General features: G+C 46.0%; 4 protein-coding genes across 4 annotated transcripts in view; all 4 read right to left on the bottom strand.

The window, feature by feature from the left end:
- The window catches only part of LOC114595233 (uncharacterized), a 99660-nt gene that overhangs the window by 32630 nt on the left and 46203 nt on the right, over positions 1-20827 (bottom strand). The window lies entirely within an intron of this gene.
- The window catches only part of LOC144327429 (uncharacterized), a 60414-nt gene continuing 46181 nt past the window's right edge, over positions 6595-20827 (bottom strand). Inside the window, exon 12 of the mRNA XM_077926766.1 lies at positions 6595-7948. Within this exon, the coding sequence (XP_077782892.1) occupies positions 7013-7948 (936 nt within the window). The 3' untranslated portion in view covers positions 6595-7012. The remainder of the gene's footprint in view (positions 7949-20827) is intronic.
- LOC114595216 (zinc finger protein 460-like) lies at positions 8049-15229 on the bottom strand. Its single transcript, XM_077927990.1, has 6 exons — positions 15117-15229; positions 14166-14247; positions 13798-13880; positions 12248-12374; positions 10568-10617; positions 8049-8187 (listed from the first exon to the last, which is right to left on the bottom strand). Exons 2-6 carry the CDS (start codon positions 14224-14226, stop codon positions 8110-8112), a joined length of 399 nt encoding a protein of 132 aa, XP_077784116.1. The 5' UTR covers positions 14227-14247; positions 15117-15229; the 3' UTR covers positions 8049-8109.
- LOC144327586 (uncharacterized) lies at positions 16065-19919 on the bottom strand. Its single transcript, XM_077927922.1, has one exon. The coding sequence runs from the start codon at positions 19223-19225 to the stop codon at positions 17177-17179; it is 2049 nt and encodes a 682-aa protein (XP_077784048.1). The 5' UTR covers positions 19226-19919; the 3' UTR covers positions 16065-17176.

The following is a 20827-nucleotide window of genomic DNA, read 5'->3' as shown; positions in this document are numbered from 1 at the left end:
TGCTGCTTGAGGCTCAGGTGGTCACAGGGGGTTGCAATGCCTTCCATCAGCTTTTGCTGGTGGCCCAGCTGCACCCCTATCTAGACAGGGATAGCCTGGCTTCTTTCATCTATACTCTGGTAACCTGTAGGTTAGATTACCACAATGCCTTATACGTAGGGCTGTCCCTGAAGACTGTTCAAAAACTTCAGTTGGTGCAGAATTCGGTGGCCAGGTTGCTCACTTGAGTAAAATGGTTTGAACATGTTACACTGATCTTTGCCCGACTTCAGAGGCCACACAGTTTCTGGGCCAACTTCAGAGTGCTGGTTTTGACCTATAAAGCCTTAAGCGGCTCAAGACCGCAATGCCTCAAGGCCCACCTCTCTGCATATGAACCAATCCAGACCCTGTGATCAGCCTCTGAAGCCCCCACTGGGCTCCCGAAAACCTGTCAGGAATGTACAGGATTCTCAACAACATGGTGCCAGTCTACCTACGAGATCTCCTTTCCCCACGTGTTCCTAGTTGACCACTGCAATCAGCGAAAAATGCACTGCCACATGTGACACATAACACAAATTCCACCCGGTAGTTTATTATTTTATATATTATTTGTTAAATTTCTATGTCTTCCTTCATCTGAGGATCACATGGCGGTTTGCAATATAAAACCACCAAAATACATACCATAATAATCACAATAAAACACCCCTCCCCCACTACTCACACATTTAAAAGGCCATAGGATGTTAATCAACTAAAGAGAAGAGCCTAAATGGGGCCTAAATATATTTAATCAAGATGACAGGTGAAGAGCATTCCACATACAAGAAGCCACCACTGAAAAGGCCTGTTCTTGTGTTGCCACCCTCCGGACGTCTCACAAACTAATACTAAATGATAAATATTTTCTTTTTATGCATTATCTAAAAACCAATATGCAAAACTATACCGTTTCCCCTCTCAGAAATGCTGAGTTGCTAATTCAGTTGAGTAAATCATCACGATTGCTAATAGCATAATGTAGAAAGGCCTGTCGTCTTTGTCCATGGAGTTTTGAAGACAGGAGTGCCTGGCGTGCTCTGGTCCATGGGGTCACGAAGAGTCGGACACCACTAAATGACTAAACAACACAAGAAAGGCCAGCAAAATATGGGGAAGCCCCCTAGCTCCACACCAGACCACCTGCTTGCCATGCAGAATGTCCCAGGGTGAAACCTTGGCTCCTTCTGGCCTCACTATGATAGTCAGCATATTATAGTCGACAGAAAGAGATAACAGAACCGGTTTAAACCAGTTGCACTCAGCTTTTCATGAAGGAATAACCCACACATCAGGAACCTTGTGCTTCTTGTTTCTCAAACACAGAGAAGCTTCGAGAACCATCTTGAATTCACCAGAATGTTTAGAATAACCTTTGTGGGAAAACCAGAAGCATTTTTACTAGGACTTTTAGGTGCAGAAATACCAATGGATCAGAAAAGATTATTTATGTATGCAACGACAGCAGCGCAGATACTTATAGCCCAGAGATGGAAGAAAGAAAAAGTCCCTACTAAAGAAGAATGCTTAATGAAGATGATGGACTATGTTGAAATGGCGAAAATTGGATCAGGAGGATCAGAAATCAAGAAGGCAAGAACTTTAATAAGGAATGGGGGAAAGCTACTTTGGAGAACAACTAAAAACATTGGCAGGATTGTTATAACACTCATATTGTAGCAAGAATTATGGTGTGATGGCCTGGGATTCCGATTCTGAGAGTGAACCGGAGGAATCCCAGCTGGCACAGGAGTCCCCGCCTCCAGGGCCGGGTGAACTGGGGCAGGGCCTTGATTCTGAGGAGCCTGCACCTGTGCCGGATCCTCAGGAGCAGGCACCAGGTGAATCCATTCTGGCCCCAGAGGTGGTTGAGGACTGAGTGCCTGCAGGTGAGTCTCCCCCTGGGCCCAGTAACCCTTCAGCCTCTCCTGAACTGCAGAGGCTTAGGGCAGAGAGGCGAAGGGAACTGGTTTCTCCCAGGAGGAGTGCTCGCCTTAAGGCCAGGAGAGGCGGGTCTCCTGGGGGCTGGGACCGCCCCTGGCCTCAGAGAAGATAAAGGCCAGTCAGCCCGGTCCCAGGTTGCGGAAGCAACATCGTCATTGAAGAGCTGTTTCGGCCAGCATCCAGTCCTGTTCCTCCAGTGTTCCTGTTTCCCGCCCGGCTTCCTGCTTTTGATCTTCGAGTGTTCCTGTCCCCGCCCGGCTCCCTGCTTTGGACCTCGCCTCGCACCTTGTGGACTATTTCCAGGCTAGTGACTCAGGACTGAACTTTGACTACGGTAACAGTAACCTTCCCCCCGGGACCAGCACAGTTTGCTCCCACCACACCCGCACTCCCCCATCGTTGGGGTGCGTTCAGGAAGAGCCAGAGGCCATGGCTGACCAGGCAGCTGCGCTGGTGGCATTGGCCCAGGAGAACCAGGCCTTGACCCACACCGTTCAGGAGCTGTTACTACGGTAACAGTAACCTTCCCCCCGGGACCAGCACATATGGTAAGAATAGTGTTTTAAGAAAAAAATGGAAGACCTTATAAGATGTATAAAGAGCAATTAGGTTCTTTTAGATCTGTTTAGGTGTTTAACATAGATGAAACGTAGGCTACTCCAGGAGAGCACAACACAACAGACAACCAATATTGGATTTCCTCTATAGTACTACTTTATTGATTACCGTGGAATACATTTAACAAGACAGGGGAACATGCACTCAGTCTCTCTCTCTCTCTCTCTCTCTCTCTCTCTCACACACACACACACACACACACTCACATTGGAGAGTCTCGCCTTGTATACTTTCCTTGTTGTTCATCTGAATCTTCGCATTCTTTCGTCCTTGGCATGTTCTTGGTATTTTACAACTCTTATTATTTGAAACTGATGTTGTGTAGCTTTTGGCATATCACAACTCTTACTGTTCAAAACTGATGTTGTATAGCCGGTCTTCATGCCTCCTTGCATGTACCGTTCCCAATATACTGCTTTGGCCAGAACATGCACATTCCATTAGCTCTTTGATCAACGCCGTTCAGATAGTTCATCAACTGCATCCATTTTGTGGTGTTCTTCAGCCATCTTAGGCCCATACAAACCATGCCATTCATTACATATTCCCCCTCTTGATGTGTAAATTTATTTATACTTCACTTTAAAATCAATATGCAAATATTCTAAGACAGAATTCAATCGTGTCTGCAGATTCTTTAAGCATTTAAGCAAAATGCATATCCAATTACACTGAATACTATCAACAGAATAATCACAATAGGGTGTTTCAATAGATGTAAGAAAGCAGACGTCTTTGGAGAATAGCCTTTAAATATCTCTCACAAATGATATTCAGTAAAGCTAGATTCCTCATCAGCAATTTGTTGAAATTTTCCATTTTCATATTGTATTTTTAGAAATGCCTTTTTTGTATTGTAAGCATGTTGTTCCAAGTGTTTTCGTATTTGATCATTATGCAAAAACAATGCCATTAACTTCTGATAGTCTGGTCCTATAGAAATATCAAAACTGTGTAGGTTTAATGGCAAATACACAGAATCCTTAATCGTTTCCGACACAATATTTCCAGTTCTCAAATTTTGCACATAGGTTATGTAGATTTCCCAACATCACTACAGGTTACATTTGCATCCCTGATGTTTATCAATTCCAGTGAGAGTTCCATCTGACCACAATTCAGGGTCCACAGTAGTAACACGTAAGCATCCAATCCCAGTATCTTGAATAAAAGTATCATTACTCATCTTTTGTAATTGACAGATTCCATCACTAACATCAAACACACAAGGTTCACTTTGTCCAAAATGTGGTGAGCAAACATATCCTTTCCCCCATTTTTCACACCTAGAAAATCACATTATCCTTATGATTCAAAACATTAGAACATAACAACTTATGAGAAAGAAAATAAGGAACCCAAAATATATCATTAACAATAATAGGTAAAAGTGTAACATCACACATCTTAGATATTGTGGTATTATGTATTCCACTATGTTCAAGTGATGATAATTCTACTTTCCATACATCATTAATAATCAGATCATCAGTTAATCTAAACCACTCAGAATAATCCTTATGCAGTATACTTTCAAGATTTCCTTTAAAAAAAAATATATTGGAAATTTCAACACAATAGTTTCAACAAAAACACATCCTCCACATTTCCCCCCCCATTCCCCCTCTAAACAGAACACCCCCTCCCACCCCACCCCCAGACTTCCCTCAGCTCCTTTCGCTGGTTTCTCAACCCATATTTCTATCTGCATGTTATAAAATTGTAAAAATCCTCAAATTATCTATCTATATATTACAATAAAGAGTTTGTGAATATTTATTCAAAACCTGCCAAAGAGTCCAGTTCATTTTGTTGTTTCTTCAAATATTTCATAAAAGGTTCCCATTCGTCTTTGAAATCACAATTATCCTTGTCACGTAGTTTGTGTGTCAATTTTGCCAATTCCGCATAGTCCATCGGTTTTTCATGCCACAGTTCTTTTGTCAGGATTTCCTCATTCTTCCACCCTTGTGCTATGAAGACTCTTGCCGCTGTTGTAGCATACATACAAATATTTTTTAATTTCTTTGGCAGGTCTTTTTCCTCAATCCCTAATAAGAAAGCTTCAGGCTTTTTCACAAATGTTGAATGGAACATTTTCATTATATATAATTTCCCAAAACATTTTAATTTTACTGCAATCCTGGGCTGGGCTGGATGAATCCCAAACTGGAATTAAGATTGCTGGAAGAAATATCAACAACCTCAGATATGCAAATGACACAACCTTGATGGCAGAAAGTGAGGCGGAATTAAAGAACCTTTTAATGAGGGTGAAAGAGCAGAGCACAAAATATGGTCTGAGGCTCAACATCAAAAAAACGAAGATCATGGCCACTGGTCCCATCACCTCCTGGCAAATAGAAGGGGAGGAAATGGAGGCAGTGAGAGATTTTACGTTCTTGGGCTCCATGATCACTGCAGATGATGACAGCAGTCACGAAATTAACAGACGCCTGCTCCTTGGGAGAAAGGCAATGACAAACCTAGACAGCATCTTAAAAAGCAGAGACATCACCTTGCCAACAAAGGTCCATATAGTTAAAGCCATGGTTTTCCCAGTAGTGATGTATGGAAGTGAGAACTGGAACATAAAGAAGGCTGATCGCAGAAGAATTGATGCTTTTGAATTCTGGTGCTGGAGGAGACTCTTGAGAGTCCCATGGACTGCAAGATGATCAAACGTATCCATTCTTAAGGAAATCAGCCCTGAGTACTCACTGGAAGGACAGATCCTGAAGCTGAGGCTCCAAGACTTTGGCCACCTCATGAGAAGAGAAGACTCCCTGGAAAAGACCCTGATGCTGGGAAAGATGGAGGGCACAAGGAGAAGGGGATGACAGAGGAGGAGATGGTGGGACAGCGTTCTCGAAGCTACAAACATGAGTTTGACCAAACTGCGGGAAGCAGTTGAAGACAGGAATGCCTGGTATGCTCTAGTCCATGGGTTCACAAAGAGTCGGACATGACTAAACGATGACAACAACAACACCACGGTATATTTGCAAACCATTTGTAGTCATTTTTTAGCAGAGAGATAGGCTTGTAGTTTTTTGTTGTTGTTGTTTAGTCGTGTCCAATCAGATCAATACTTTCTGTACTAAGAAATGCAAACTGACAAGTCTGACTCTATAGATATTCCCCTGGCTCTATATTCTCCTCACAGATGATCAGAGCCATTCTCCCTCCATCCAACCCTCTCTCCCATCTCAAATCCAGCCCTCTCCAACTATCTCCCTTTTATTGTCCTGCCCAAAGTCCTGGCTCCATCCCCTTCCCTCTGTCAAGGAAGCCAATCAGAGAGGCTCTGGCCCTCTGGTGGAATTCTCAGGCACTGCATCCCCAGACTCTGCTGTCCACCAAACCCCCGTCTTATATTGGTGCATTTGGTTCTTCCTGCCTAAGTGCAAAGCTTTACTTTTCTCCCTACTGAAATTCATTTTGTGAGCTTGGGCCCGGTTCTCCAATCCATTAAGGTAATTTTGAATCCTAATTCTGTCTTTTGTGGCATTAGCTGCTTCTCCCAGTTTGGTTCACCATAAAATTTCATCAGCATCCCCTGAATTCCCCCACCCAATTTTTTTTATAAAGAAGTTGAGCAACAACGGGCCCAGGACAGAATCATGTGGCATCTCACTTGTCACTTCATCCCAGGATGAGGAAGAACCATTACTGAAATCTTCGGATGAAGGGAAAAACATAACTTTTATAAGAAGAAGAAGAAGAGTTTGGATTTGATATCCCGCTTTATCACTACCCGAAGGAGTCTCAAAGCGGCTCACAATCTCCTTTCCCTTCCTCCCCCACAACAAACACTCTGTGAGGTGAGTGGGGCTGAGAGACTTCAAAGAAGTGTGACTAGCCCAAGGTCACCCAGCAGCTGCATGTGGAGGAGCGGAGATGCGAACCCGGTTCCCCAGATTACAAGACTACCGCTCTTAACCACTACACCACACTGGCTCTCAATAAATAATAAGGATATCAACAAGTTGAAACATGTACAGAGGATGGCAACCAAGAATCTATTGATTTATTGATTGGTTGATTGATTGAATTTGTAAACCACCCTATTTCCACAGGTCTCAGAGAGTTTACAACATAAAATCACACTATAAAAACACAAAATACACAATAAAACTATAAACAATGGAAGATAGAGCAAACTTTTTTCCTTCCTGCTCCAGAGGGTAGGACATCAACTAATGACTTCAAGCTAAAAGAACGGAGATTTCTGACTAAACATGAGGAAGAACTTTTGACAGCAAAAGCTGTTAGTGGAATGGACTCCCTTGGAAGGTGCTGGAATCTCCATCCTTTGAGGTTTTATGAAATTGGATGGTCACCTGTCATGGATGCTTTAGCTGCGATGCCTGCTTCACATGGGGTGGACTAGATTACACCAGAGGTCACTTCCAACTCCACAATTCTACGATCCTATGATTCTATGATTCTCCTCACTATGAGTTTTTTGATGAGAAGTGAGATTGGATCTCTGACAGAAGCTCTTTCCACATTCCATGCACTGATATGGTTTCTCTCCTGTATGAATTCTCTGATGGGAAGTGAGAAAGGAGCTCTCCCTGAAGCTCTTTCCACATTCAAAGCACTGATAGGGTTTCTCCCCTGTATGAATTCTTTGATGGATAGTGAGTTTGGAGCTGGTACTGAAGCTCTTTCCACATTCCACACACTGATAGGGTTTCTCCCCCATATGAATTATTTGATGGGAAGTGAGACTGCAGCTCTGACTAAAGCTCTTTCCACATTCCACACACTGATAGGGTTTCTCCCCTGTATGAATTCTTTGATGAGATATGAGAGAGTCCTTTGTACTAAAGCTCTTTCCACATTCCATGCACTGATAGGGTTTCTCCCCTGTATGAATTCTTTGATGGGAAGTAAGATGTGAGCTCTGACTGAAGCTCTTTCCACATTCCACACACTGATAGGGTTTCTCTCCTGTATGAATTCTTTGATGAGATATGAGAGAGTCCTTTGTACTGAAGCTCTTTCCACATTCCATGCACTGATAGGGTTTCTCCCCTGTATGAATTCTGTGATGGGAAGTGAGAGAGGAGCTATCCATGAAGCTCTTTCCACATTCCATGCACTGATAGGGTTTCTCCCCTGTATGAATTCTTTGATGGGAAGTGAGATGGGAGCTCTTCCTAAAGCTCTTTCCACATTCAAAGCACTGATAGGGCTTCTCCCCTGTATGAATTCTGTGATGGGAAGTGAGAGAGGAGCACTGACTGAAGCTCTTGCCACATTCCACACACTGATAGGGTTTCTCCCCCGTATGAATTCTTTGATGGCAAGTGAGATTGGAGCTCTGACTGAAGCTCTTTCCACATTCCACACACTGATACGGTTTCTCCCCTGTATGAATTCTTTGATGGGAAGTGAGAGAGGAGCACTGACTGAAGCTCTTTCCACATTCCATGCACTGGTAGGGTTTCTTTCTAATGAGATTTATTTGATGGGAAATGGAATGGGAGCTCTGATTGCAGCTCTCTCCACACTCTAAATTTTTATTTGGCTTCTCCTCTCTGGGGATTTTCTCATGGTCACCCTTGTTCTTGATTTCCAATTTTTCACAATCTGCAATGGAAACAAAAAGGAATTAGAGCCTGAGGAACAAATGGAAGTCCCAGTTATGGATTAATGCTAATTAAATTTGTGGTAGGCAACCAATTGATGAAGACCCTAGCAACAAATCAGGAATATCAAATCAAGATCATGACAGTGACTAGGCACCACAAATAAAAAGAGTATAAGAAATTGTAATATCTGATTTTTTCTGTTTCTCCCCTCTTTCTTTCTCTCTTGTCTTCTTTCTTCTTTATTCAAATTAATAAAGAATGAATCTAAAAATACTATCATGGAATATAAAAGGATTGAATGATAAAAAGAAAAGAAACAAGGTAGAACGCATAGTGGAAAAACAGAATTTAGATATAGCATGTATCCAAGAGACGCATATAAATAAAAAACACACAAGAGTGTTGATAAATCCAAAACTAGGGTCAGAATTTATAACAGCAGACAAAAAAAAAAAAAAAAAAAAAGAGGTATGGTGATATACGTAAAACCTAACCTGGAGCCAAAGCTAATATATAAAGACGCAAATGGAAGGATAATAATAATTAAGATAAAAATCACAAGGGGAATCTTTTATGATAATTGGGATATATGCCCCAAATGAAAAAAGAGCAAAATTTTATAAAGGTTTAGAAGAGATACTGATAGAGCATATAGGGGAGAAACTAATACTGATGGGAGACGTGAATGGGGTATTTAATCCAGAACTGGATAGATCTGCAGGATGGAATAAAGGAAAGGGGGGGGAGACCCTGCTGCTGGGAAAGATGGAGGGCACAAGGAGAAGGGGATGACAGAGGAGGAGATGGTGGGACAGTGTTCTTGAAGCTATCAACATGAGTTTGACCAAACTGCGGGAGGCAGTGGAAGACAGGAGTACCTGGCGTGCTCTGGTCCAGGGGGTCACGAAGAGTCGGACACGACTAAACGACTAAACAACAACAACAAAAAATACTCACAGAGAGTATTGATATTATGAAAGGCATGAGACAAGGGTGTCCCCTTTCCCCTCTCCTATTCATATTGGTGCTGGAAACCCTGCTAAATGAACTGAGGAAGGAAGGAAGAATAAAGGGAATTAAGACTGGGGGGGGGGGACATAAAATGAGAGCCTATGTGGATGATGTGATATTAACAACTGAAGACCCCAAAGAAGGTATCCCATTAGCAATAGATTTAATTAATTAATTTGGAAAATTGGCAGGTATCAAAATTAACAAAAAGAAAACCAACCTCTTACTTAAAAATATGTGCTCAGATGAAAAACTGGAGTTACGGGAACTTACTAGAGGTAAGGAAAAAAGTAAAATACTTGGGTATTTGGCTGTCAAATAAATGTATTCATCTATATCAAGATAATTATGTAAAGTTATGGAAGGAGATCAAGAGGCACCTGGAAATCTGGAGCAGGCTTCACCTCTCCTTTTGGGGTAAAATTTCTGTTATCAAAGTGTCTTGCCAAAACTGATGTTCCTGTTTCAAACTATCCCAATTTTGGGAGGTATGAATTGTTTTAAAAACTTGAGAAGGGACATTGCGAGATTTATTTGGAGTGGCAAAAAACCAAGAATTAAACATCAAATCTTAATAGACCAACAGCAGAGAGGAGGATTTGCTCTACTGCATCTGGAATTGTATCGTGCTGCAGCTGGGCTAGTATGGATCAACGAGTGGATAGTTTCTAAAGATACAGATTTAGTTGACTTAGACAATCACTTTTGATGGCATGCTTATATGATATATGATAAGGTGAAGGTCCACATGGGTTTTTTGAATCATATTGTAAGAAAATCACTATATAAGATATGGAACAAATATAAAGATCTCTTAGAACCCAAAACCCCCTGGTGAACCTCCCCATTGGAAGCCATAGCCATTAAGAAAAAGAATATGCAAAGCGATTGGGCAACGTACAGAATGATCCTGGAGGAAAATAACAACAAACTAAAGTTGAAAGAATTTGGTAAAATTAGAACCTATTTAACAGATTGACTACAATATTTCCAATTAAACGAAAGATTTAGTTTAGATAATAAAAAAAGGATTTGCAGATGAAACTTCCAAATTTGAAAAAGGACTCCTTCAATCCAAGAACAAATATATTTCGAAAATGTACAACCTCCTCCTGGATTGGGAGGTAAAGGAGGAGAAAGTGAAAGAATCTATGATTCGCTGGGCACAAGATTTAGGCCACAATATATACATGTGTCAGTGGGAAAAACTGTGGAGAGTTGACATCAAATTTACTGTATGTATGAACTTAAGAGAAAATGTTTTGAAAATGTTATATAGACAGCACTTGACACCAGCAACACTAGCCAAAATATATAAGAACAGGTCAGACTTATGTTGGAGATGAAAAAAAAGAAATGGAACTTACATGCATATGTGGTGGGAATGTGACAAGATTAAAGATTTTTGGGATACCATCTGCAATGAGTTAAAGAAAATGTTTAAGATTTCATTCCCTAAAAAACCTGAGGCGTTCCTATTAGGTCTTATGACACCAGAAATCCACAAGAAATACAGACCATTATTCATGTATGCCTCAACTGCAGCAAGGATTTTAATAGAAGAAAAAGGAAACACGACATCATCCCCTCAAAGATTGAATGGCAAGCCACATTGATAGAGTAGTTACAATTAGCAAGGAGAACGGGGTCAATAAGAGGAAATACAATACAAGAAGTAAATAAGGATTGGTTAATAATTAAGGAATACCTCAGAGGGTACTGGAATAGTAAAAGTTTTCTGGCAGATATTGAAGGAGCCTTGTAATACAAAGTACATGTCAGATAAAGTTAAATTAAGTTAACAAAAAACAACGTTGTGTAACTGTGTAAATAACAGGTTATTTGAAAATTAGTACAATGGGTATAGTCGGAAGTTTCTTTTCTTTGCTGACTGAAATATGAGATATTACTATGTTTTTTTACTCTATTCATACTTTTATTCCTTTTTCTTTTCTTTTCTTTTCTTTTCTTTTCTTTTCTTTCCCCCCTCTCCCTCGCTTTTTCCTTTTTGGACACACAGCTGTCCATGGAGGTGCAGGTCAATTCAGTGTCTAGGGCAGCTGTCTACCAGCTCCATTTGGTATGCAGGCTGAGACCAAATAACACCAGACCTGAAAGACCTACACTGGCTCCCAGTACGTTTCCGAGCACAATTCAAAGTGTTGGTGCCGACCTTGAAAGCCCTAAACGGTCTTGGCCCAGTATATCTGAAGAAGCGTCTCCACCCCCATCGTTCAGCCCAGACACTGAGGTCCAGCTCCGAGGGCCTTCTGGTAGTTCCCTGCCAGAGAGAAGTGAGGTTACAGGGAACCAGGCAGAGGGCTTTCTTGGTAGTGGTGCCCGCCCTGTGGAATGCCCTCCCATCAGATGTTAATGAAATAAACAACTATCAGACGTTTAGAAGACATCTGAAGCCAGCCCTGTTTAGGGAAGATTTTAATATTTGATGTTTCATCGTGGTTGTAATCTTCTGCTTGGAGCTGCCCAGAGTGGCTGGGGAAACCCAGTCAGATGGGCAGGGTATGAACAAATTATTATTACTATTATTACTATTATCACTATTATTACTATTATTATCTGAGTTTCGAAAAGCCTGCCTGTTCTCTGGGATGGATTTTGTTTGGCCTAGTCATGGCATCCCCTCCATCCCCAATGCCAGCTGTCTCTTTGGTTAACCCAAGATTGACAGGAGCAAAAACAGAAAACCTGACAGAGGTTACTTATCTTTCCCAACAACTCTGAAGCTGACATTTAAGATGGCCTGGGCAGTCCAGCCCAGCCCGATCATGGTATAAAAAGGCAGGACTGGAGGAAGACTGTTCACAGAAAGAATAGTAATTTGTTGTTCAACCCAGCAAATTATACCCAGCCAGATAGGCGGGGTATAAATAATAAAAATGACGACGATGACGATGATGATGATGGGGGTGTTAGGATCCCACGGGTTATAGGGGACACTGTTGAGCTCTGTGAAAATAGATGAGGCTCATCACAGAGGCATTTTTTGAATTTCCAGGCAGACAGGACGATTCCACAGGGAGCCTTACCAAGAGAGGCCACAATCCCACGATTCTCCTCCCTGACGTCCATATGCAGAGCTCTCTGGTCAGGATCCAGCAACGCCCACTCCTCATCCGTGAAACGAACAGCAGCATCTTCCAAGCACACTGGACCCTGAAAGAAAAAGGGAAAAGTCCTCTTCTGAGACAGCAGAAATATGATCCGCTACAGAAAACTCGGTTGTGTGTGTGACATGAATGAGCCAGCTCCCAGGGGAGGAAGCAGCCAGGGGGAGAGAGGGTTACACGGGAGTCAACTCCCCCTCCCTTTGGAATGCAAACTGCAAACAAGAGTTCAGAGAGTCAGCCTGCAGCCTGCCTGAGGGTCAGTGAAGAACAAAACACAGCAGTTAGAAAGGAAAGCAATTTAGAGAGCAGGAAAGACCATGGAAGTTTGGCTGCTTCTGGGCTCACTGGAAGCCCCCTCCTTAGAAGAGACATCCTTCCATCCTTCCAAGCATTCCAGTTTGCCTGATGAAAGGATCCACTTTCTCCTCTCCTCGTGAGTTGTTCTGGGGAGTTCCCTCCCAATGCCCTACAGCCAAATTCAAGAGGTTCAGGGAGGTGTGGAGAGGGGGAGGGATGGGGGGCAGGCCCCATTTTGCAGCTGATGGGGCTGGTTAGGTGAATGCTGGCCACTATTTGTTCTCATTTGTACACTTCTTAGAAATTTTAGCATTCAATGAGCAACATAGAAATACAAGAAGCCTAGTTTGGATGGCCATCTGTCTTGGATTATCTAGCCGAGACTCCTGCAATGAGGGGGGTTGGACTTGATGACCCTTGGGGTCCCTTTCAACTCTAGGAATCTATGAAAACAGCAACTACTGATGAATCATAGTGGTGACGTTCAGAAGGCTGGTATAGCAGAGTTAAATGGGCAGGAAATCCCACAGTTCACAGCTGGAGTTAACTCTTTATCAGCAAGAACACGATATTCGCAGACTTGGCTGAGTTTCAGACCTAATGAGAACAGCAGCTCATTCCCTGAGCATCTTCCTCAATGAAATCAGTTGCAGAGAATGAAGGCCGCCGGCTCCCGACAGCTTTCCAAGTCCCCTCCTCTCTGGGGTTTCTGGCAAGTGATTGAACAGTGTGCCAGTGTGCAGCCTGCCTTTGCTCCTCCATTGTCAGACGTCTCCTGGCTCGGAGAGACAAGCAGGGAGGGTGGCTTCTGGCAGAAGGAGAGGGAGCCCCCAGTGGCTCCCCCTTCTCCTGACTCACCTCTGCCTCTCGACCTCCCTCTCCCACTCGCCTCCTTCCTCTTCTGCCTCTGATTCTGCACTGCATTCTGCCACCGAGTCTCCCAGCCCACTAAGCCCTGTTACCATTCCAGCTTCTGACGCCTCCTCTTCCCAGGCTTCTCCCTCTTCTCCCTCTGACTGCTCATCCTTCCTCCACCTCCACTACTTCGGCTCTGAGCCATCTTCCCTTCCTGGTTCCCCGGCTGTTTCCTCCCACCATTCCTCTGTGCCCAACCAGTCCATGACATTGCTCCATCCCCCAGTCTCTGTCCCCCCAAGGCAGCTTCCCCTGACCTGATCTGGTTCCATAGCCGCTGCTTCCCTTCTGCCCCCATGAAAAGGCGGATCAGGAGGTCTTGCCGGCATCATTCTGTCACCTGCAAGAGAGAAAAGGTAATCAGGTTGCCAGGAGTGCCTGCTTCTCTCACAGGTGAAACAGGGCATCTCTAACTACAGATGGGCCTTTGAGAAATGCTTACCTGCTGAGAGCATTTCAACGTTTGTGCCCATTTCATATGTTAGTTATGCAGAAATACATCTCCTTTCCTCTGGGCCCTGGATCCCAAAAGTCCCCCCCCCAAAAAAAGATGAAAAGAACCCACTGATGAGTTGGAAAATCAACAGAATAAGACCAAACGGAGAAAAGCCACCTTCCTCCTTACCCAGTGGCCTCTCTCTGGTGTCCAACGGAGGCCTCTCTGCCTCACAGGAATCCAGGTCCATTTCTGCAAGAAGACCCTTTCCCTGAGAAAAAAACAAGGATTCAAAACAGAGAAACAGAGGCAATGCATGAAGTCAGAACTGACTGACATTTGTATCTTTTGAATAATGGATGTTTGGCTCTAGTGGGGGTCCTCACCCGGGGGTCCTCAGAAGTTGCTCTCCCCCCACCCCACTCCCCTGCTTCTGTCTCCTTTTCTTGTACTTGGACTCTCTGCTCCAGAGGGCCAGGTGTGCATCTGGTCAACCCCCTGAGGGCCAAGTGGGTGGGGCCAAAGACATCTCCCTTGAAATTTAGGCAGGTAATTTATTATTATTATTCAATTAGATAGCTTAACCCTGGAGGCTCAGGGAGTAGCAGCGCCCATTTCCATCAACAATCCCTTTGGGAGAGAGAGGATGTGGTCCTGGGATGCCCTGCTCTGGGTGCGAGGGGATTGCTGCAGTGGCCTCCGTGGGGAGCTGCCCTGGGAGACACTGGGAAACTGGTCCCCAATGCAGCAGCCAGATTATGGGCTGGGATCCCTCTCTTTATTCCTGGCTTTTCTCTCCCACCTTTTTTGGGGGAGGAGGGGATAGTGTCCACCTCCTGCTCCAGCTTTGGAAAACCATTTGAACATTTATTGTGTAATCGGACTCCTTTGATTAAAGAAATGAGATTTCGTGGGAGAATCATTGTTTTTCTGAAGGGGGGGGGCGGAGGGCCAGATGAGTTTGGGATCCTCTGATCTCCAGGAAGGAGAGCGTGGCAGACCTGGCCCCTCCCTGGCAGGACCCTCTCCTCCCTGACTTGGGATCCCCCCCCCCTGCATGAGCAGATCAGGCCCCCCAGGCACCCTCTTCTGCTGCAGCCCTGGGACCCCCACCAGATCCCAGAGAGAGAGGAGACTCACCAGATCCCAGGCGGGGGCAGCAATTCGGCCCTTGCAGGAGAGACACAAAGCAACACCCCCCCTCCTTGCAGGAAAGGACTGGGGAGGGAGGGGCCTTGGCTCTGGAGGACCTGCCCCCCTTGCTTCCTGGCCTCTCTAGGAAGGCAGCTCTGTTCCTTTAACCCTTGCCAAGCCCAGCGTGCCCATCTCTCCCCTCCGCCTTTTCTTTCTTTCCCCACATTTCCAGAGATGCTTTTTGGGGGACGCCCCCCCCACTTTCCTTTCCTTCTAGCGCAGTGATGGCGAACCTTTTAGGAACCGAGTCCCCAAACTGCAACCCCAAACCCATTGATTTTATCGCAAAGTGCCAACACGGCAATTTAACCTGCATATCTCATTTTTCCTGTGTTTTCACATTTCTTCTTTATGACTGCTGTTGTAATAAATAATCCTTCATAAAAGTTATTGCATTACATTCCTCATTAAATTTTATTTCCATTGATACATGATTTTATGGTATAACTCAGTGGTTTTTTCCTTAAAATAAAGTGTTTAGGGTACTCTCATTTTGACTCAAGGAAATCACCACCGGGGGAAATAAATACAGTTCAAATCTGGGAAAATAAATACAGTGAATTTCTTCTCCTGTTAAATTCACAAAATGTTTAGGGGTATGCGTCCCCCTGCGTCCCCACAGGAAAAAAGCTTTATTATTCCTCCAAAACAAAGTGGTGTCATGAGCCATCAAACCTCGGAAATACATTTTGTCCAGAAAGTTCCACAATTTTGGCCGCTAGTGTGCACTGGAGGGCTGTGCTAAGAGACCCTCTCCCAATTTTTGATATGAGATAATAATGATTGTCTGCGTTGTTACGGAAAAATCCCGGGTGTGGAATTCCAAGCCACCCGGTGCGTCGGACTGAGTCCGCGGGTCCTAGCGGAGAAAATAAGCTCAGCCGGAAACAGGAGCAAGATGCGGAGATCCGAGTTTATTGCGCAACAGGTTCAAGACGAGATTGAACCCCGAGAATGGGGTGACATAGACTTTTAAAAGTTCCCTCCACGTCCCAGAATACAGTGCATGAAAACGTCACGAATACATTATGGGAAGGTTGGGTTTCAGAAATTACATCATGAATATTTTACACACGTCATGAATATATTTACAGAGAGGTGGGGTTACACTGATTAGCATTTGAGACAAGGGAGGGGAAATGTGCAGAGTGAGGGATATACATAAGTAAACATTTCTTGAGTACCGGTGGTGGCTGGACAAAGGGACAGTGATATGCATCGTCTGCCACCTGGTATTGCCCGGAGGAAGGGTTAGGCAGGACGATCTGACAGGATTAAGAAGTTCCTGTGTACGTGCCCTGCCGCTTGAGGGATTATGGAGGTCAGGGTGTCATCATGGAGTCCAAAGGGAGCTGAGTTGAATGACACCGAAAGCAAGGAAATCGGAGCTATGGTTGATTTTATATGATTTTCGAAAGGTTCTGAAGGTTTCCAACCTGTTCCGTAGCCTCGGTCAAAGTTAGATACATTGTAACAAGGTTTTGACAGGTTTACGAGCAAAACGGATACATTGTAGCAAGGTCCTGATTGGATTAGGAGATCAGAAGCTTCGGTTCCATTGTTCTCGCTGCGGGGGGCCGTCAGTAGCTTGTCAGCAGGTTTAATGAGGCGTGCAAGAGCTCGCTGAGCTGCCTGAGCTAGTTCTTGCAGGATGAATGCACGGCTGTGATTGGCTAAGGCGCAGCTCAGTACTTTGAATGGGGAAGTAGTATGATACGGTCAACTCGCTTTAGGAATAGGGCAAGAGGGAGGCATAGGAAGAGATTGAGACAGGAAAGAGCCTTTTATTAGTAAGGCAGGGGTATAGTGTGGTGCTTGTGCAACGATGTGGGGGCTGAGGGTTCCAGGGAGGATTGGGCACTGTCGAGGTCATCGCCTCGGGCCCCTTCAGGTAGCGATGGAGGGAAATGGTTGCCCCCCCCCTTCCTCCTTCCGTATCAGTCCCCCATTCGGAGATAGATTTGCATTAAAGTTCTGTTAGAACTTGCAAATCCTTTCTCCGCACCCTATACCCCTGTGATTTCGTACTCCCCTTCCCCCAGGTGTCTCATTTGCACGTATTCGGGGAAGACCGGAGCGTTATGGGAGCGGGAATAGGCTCGAAGGGGAAAAGGAGCAGATTGAGTCGGGAAGCGGAGGAGAGAGCAGCAAGGGGAGACACAATGTATGGCACAGCAGAGGACAGAAATGCAAAAGGCAACGGTAAGAGTTGTGAGTAATATGACCTTAATCAATTGTCGGAGCCACCCTAGCTTTGGTAACCATCCCCACAAGTCAACGTCAGACAGTCCCTCGTGTTGTATGTCATGTAACCTCCCTGCTAACTCATGGATGTTATTCAAGTGTCCCGTAATGTTCAGAGACTGGTCCGTTACGTAGGTGCAACACTCGGTACCTATTAAAGCGCACGTTCCTCCTTGGCTGGACAGTAGAAAGTCCGTAGCGATCCTCGTCTGTAAACTCAGCTGTCTCACCTCAGACAGTTCCGACATCAGGGAGTCTGTGATCTCGGTGGCCTCCTGCATGAACTTGAGGAGGATATCGGTGAGCCGGAGGATGTCGACGTGGTTGGATCCTGCCCCGTAGGCAGGAAAGAGTGCTCGACCCACGGTCTCTCCGTTGGCAGCAACATTGGATAAGTCAGACAGTTGTTTTTCTTCCCGTTTATTCCTCTGTCTCCCAGGGGGCAGGTGTGGTACTATCCTTATGCCGGGAACGATGTACCCGACGAAACAGGACCCGGACATATGGGGGCTCACCCAGGTATATGCACGATGACCGCATACCCAGAACAAGCCACTGAGGTATGACTCCATTCTTCCTGAGGCGAAGGCTTGCAGTAACATGGCGTCGGTGGGTTGGGGCTGCCAGGTTGGAGGGTGGCCGATGACCGTGGCCCAAGCAAGGGTAAGGTTTGGAAAGGTCCGGGATCCCGTCATGTCCGTGATGGTGACATGGCCGGTGGATAAAAGCTCTAAATCGGACGTACAGGTGCTGGAGCCGATGAAGGTGCCTTCCCCGGTGAAGGTGCGGCAAAGCGGACCCTTTGTCGGACCGGTGAGGTAAAGGTATTGGTGGGTCAAGTTCAACGCAGTCAGATTCCAGGAGGCGACGTCCCCTGACCGGAACTGTTCTATGGTGACCGGGACCGGAACAAGGGGAAGGCTCTGTTGGAGGTGGCTGGGAGCATGGGCGCAGATCCAGCATTCCGGGTAGGGTGCCTCCTTGGCCACCTGGCCGAGGAGCTTAATGTAAGAGTTCTGTTCCCAGGAGGAAAGGAGATCCTCTCCTGGGGAGGAAGGGTCAGCGCCGAGTTTTCGTGGTGCCGTGCCGAGGGGATGAAGGGGGTCGGTGGTATTTAAGAGGCGCCTGTCTTTGGCTATGCCCCCACATCGTAAAGGTCCAACGTTATCCCACGTGGGGGAGCGTGAGGGATGTGCTGGATGGTACCAGCCCTCAAGGTATTCTGCTCCTCTCCAATCGTGGGTAATTCCGAGGTTCCAAAGGCAGCAAAATTTTCTTAGACAAAGTCCTTGTAGTTGCGGCTTTCGGAGCTCCGGGGTCATGAGGAGACATTGGAACCCGAAAATCAGGTTGTCGGAGGGGCTCGTTGCGTCAGTGTAGGCTGGTGCGGCCCCCCCTTTCTCGATTTCGGTCCAATTTGGGCTCCTCAAGAGTTCCCCGTTGCCGAATAGGAAATGGGTCCCGTTCTTGCAGGTGAGGCGGTAGTAGGAATGGTCGAGGGTGACTGCGGCTGACCCAATTCGGTGTAGGGTTTGGTCTCGGATGAAAAGTTCCCAGTACTCGTTGTCAGTTAGCTGGGGTACGAGGGAATGTCGTAGTAATGTCCGGGACTCGGGGAGGCAAAAGTCAAAGTCCCCCATTCGGTCCGGGTTCGACTTCCCACCCGTCTCGAGTCGGTGATAGTCCAGGAAGTGGTAATCCGTGGGTAAGCCGGTGCAATGATCAGTTGGCATGGCTGAGGAGTAGGTCAAAGTCTGGTAGGCAAGGAAAATGAAGAAGTTCATGGTTAGAGTCCGGGAAAGGCAAAGCATTGGAGAATAAGGAGGTCGGAAGGCCGTGGGAATGTGCTGTTAGAAGAACTGTCAAAGAAGCTGTCAAAGCGCGCTGTCAGTGGAGCTGTCAAAGGAGCTGTCAAAGCGCGCTGTCAGTGGAGCTGTCAAGGAAGCTGTCAAAGCGCGCTGTCAGTGGGGCTGTCAAGGAAGCTGTCAAAGCGCGCTGTCAGTGGAGCTGTCAAGGAGGCTGTCAAAGCGCGCGGAGCTGTCAAAGCGCGCTGTCAGTGCGTTTCAAGCGTATTCGGATGGTATTGGGATCGGGGATGATCTCGGATGTCCAGTTGGTTGAGGTGGGCTCCGGTCCGGTCTGTTGGGCCCGATTCTGGCCCCGATCTGGTCCGGTCTGTTGGGCCCGACTCTGGCCCCGATCTGGTCCGGTCTGCTGGGCCCGATTCTGACCCCGATCTGGTCCGGTCTGTTGGGCCCGATTCTGGCCCCGATCTGGTCCGGTCTGTTGGGCCCGATTCTGGCCCCGGTCTGGTCCGGTCTGTTGGGCGTCGTCGTCGTCAATGTACGAAGTTGGTGGGGTGGGTGGAGTTGAAAAGGTGAAGTCCTCCCCGATGTCTTCCTCGGCTTCTTGAGGGGGGGGTGAGGACTTACACCTCGTGTGATGGATCCACGAATTCTTCTCACCTAACTTTACGGCGGTTGGTGACGTCAGGAGTATCTGGTAGGGGCCCTCCCACGCGGGTTGGAGGGGTTCCTTCTGATAGACTTTGACGAGGATCCAGTCGCCTGGGTTGAAGGAGTGGGCTTGCACGTCGATGGGTAGACTTTGTCCTTCGACGGCCGCGTACTGGTGGAGTCGTTGTAGCTGTGTCTGGAGCTGAATGACATAGTTAGTAAGTTCCGCTTCTCCCAGTTCAAGTTCTGAGAGTGGGAACTGAGTGTTATAGACGGGGGGAGGTCTCCCAAATAAAAGTTCGTAGGGGGACAACTTCAATGGTCCAGTCGGTGCGCTCCGTATATTATGAAGGACCAACGGGAGTGCATTCACCCATTTCAGTCCAGTGAGTCTACAGAGTTTTCCTAACTGGGTTTTAATTTCCTGATTCATTCGTTCTACCTGGCCTGAAGATTGTGGGTGGTAGGGAGTATGGAGATCCCATTTTATTCGTAAGGCTTTGGCCACTAGTTGTACTATTTGAGCCGTGAAGTGTGTTCCTCTGTCGCTATCTAGGCGACGGGGCACTCCGAACCGAGGGATAATGTCCTGTAGGAGGGCTCTGGCCACTACAGAGGCAGTGGGTTTTCTACAAGGGAATCCTTCTACCCAGGAGGAGAGCTTATCCACTATGATCAGCGCATGTTTAAACCCTTGGCAGAGCGGTAGGTCGATAAAGTCCAGCTGTAGGCTCTCGAATGGAACAAATGCCCACAGTCTAGCCCCTGGTGGCGTTCTGGGTTGTCGTTTGGGGTTATAAGAGTTGCAGGTAACGCAGTTCTTCGATGCTGTTGTGGCTGCGACCGCAAGTCCAGGAGCGTACCAGGATCTTTTTACGTGTTCTATCAGTCTCCCTTTTCCCCAGTGGGTTTGTTGATGAAGGACCCTCACCAATTTTGGAACCCATGCCTTTGGAA

The sequence above is a fragment of the Podarcis muralis genome, chromosome 4, assembly GCF_964188315.1.
Source record: "Podarcis muralis chromosome 4, rPodMur119.hap1.1, whole genome shotgun sequence".
Taxonomy (NCBI): Eukaryota; Metazoa; Chordata; class Lepidosauria; order Squamata; family Lacertidae; genus Podarcis; species Podarcis muralis.
The sequence above is the reverse complement of the archived record's forward strand: the minus strand, read 5'-3'. Positions and strand labels throughout refer to the sequence as shown.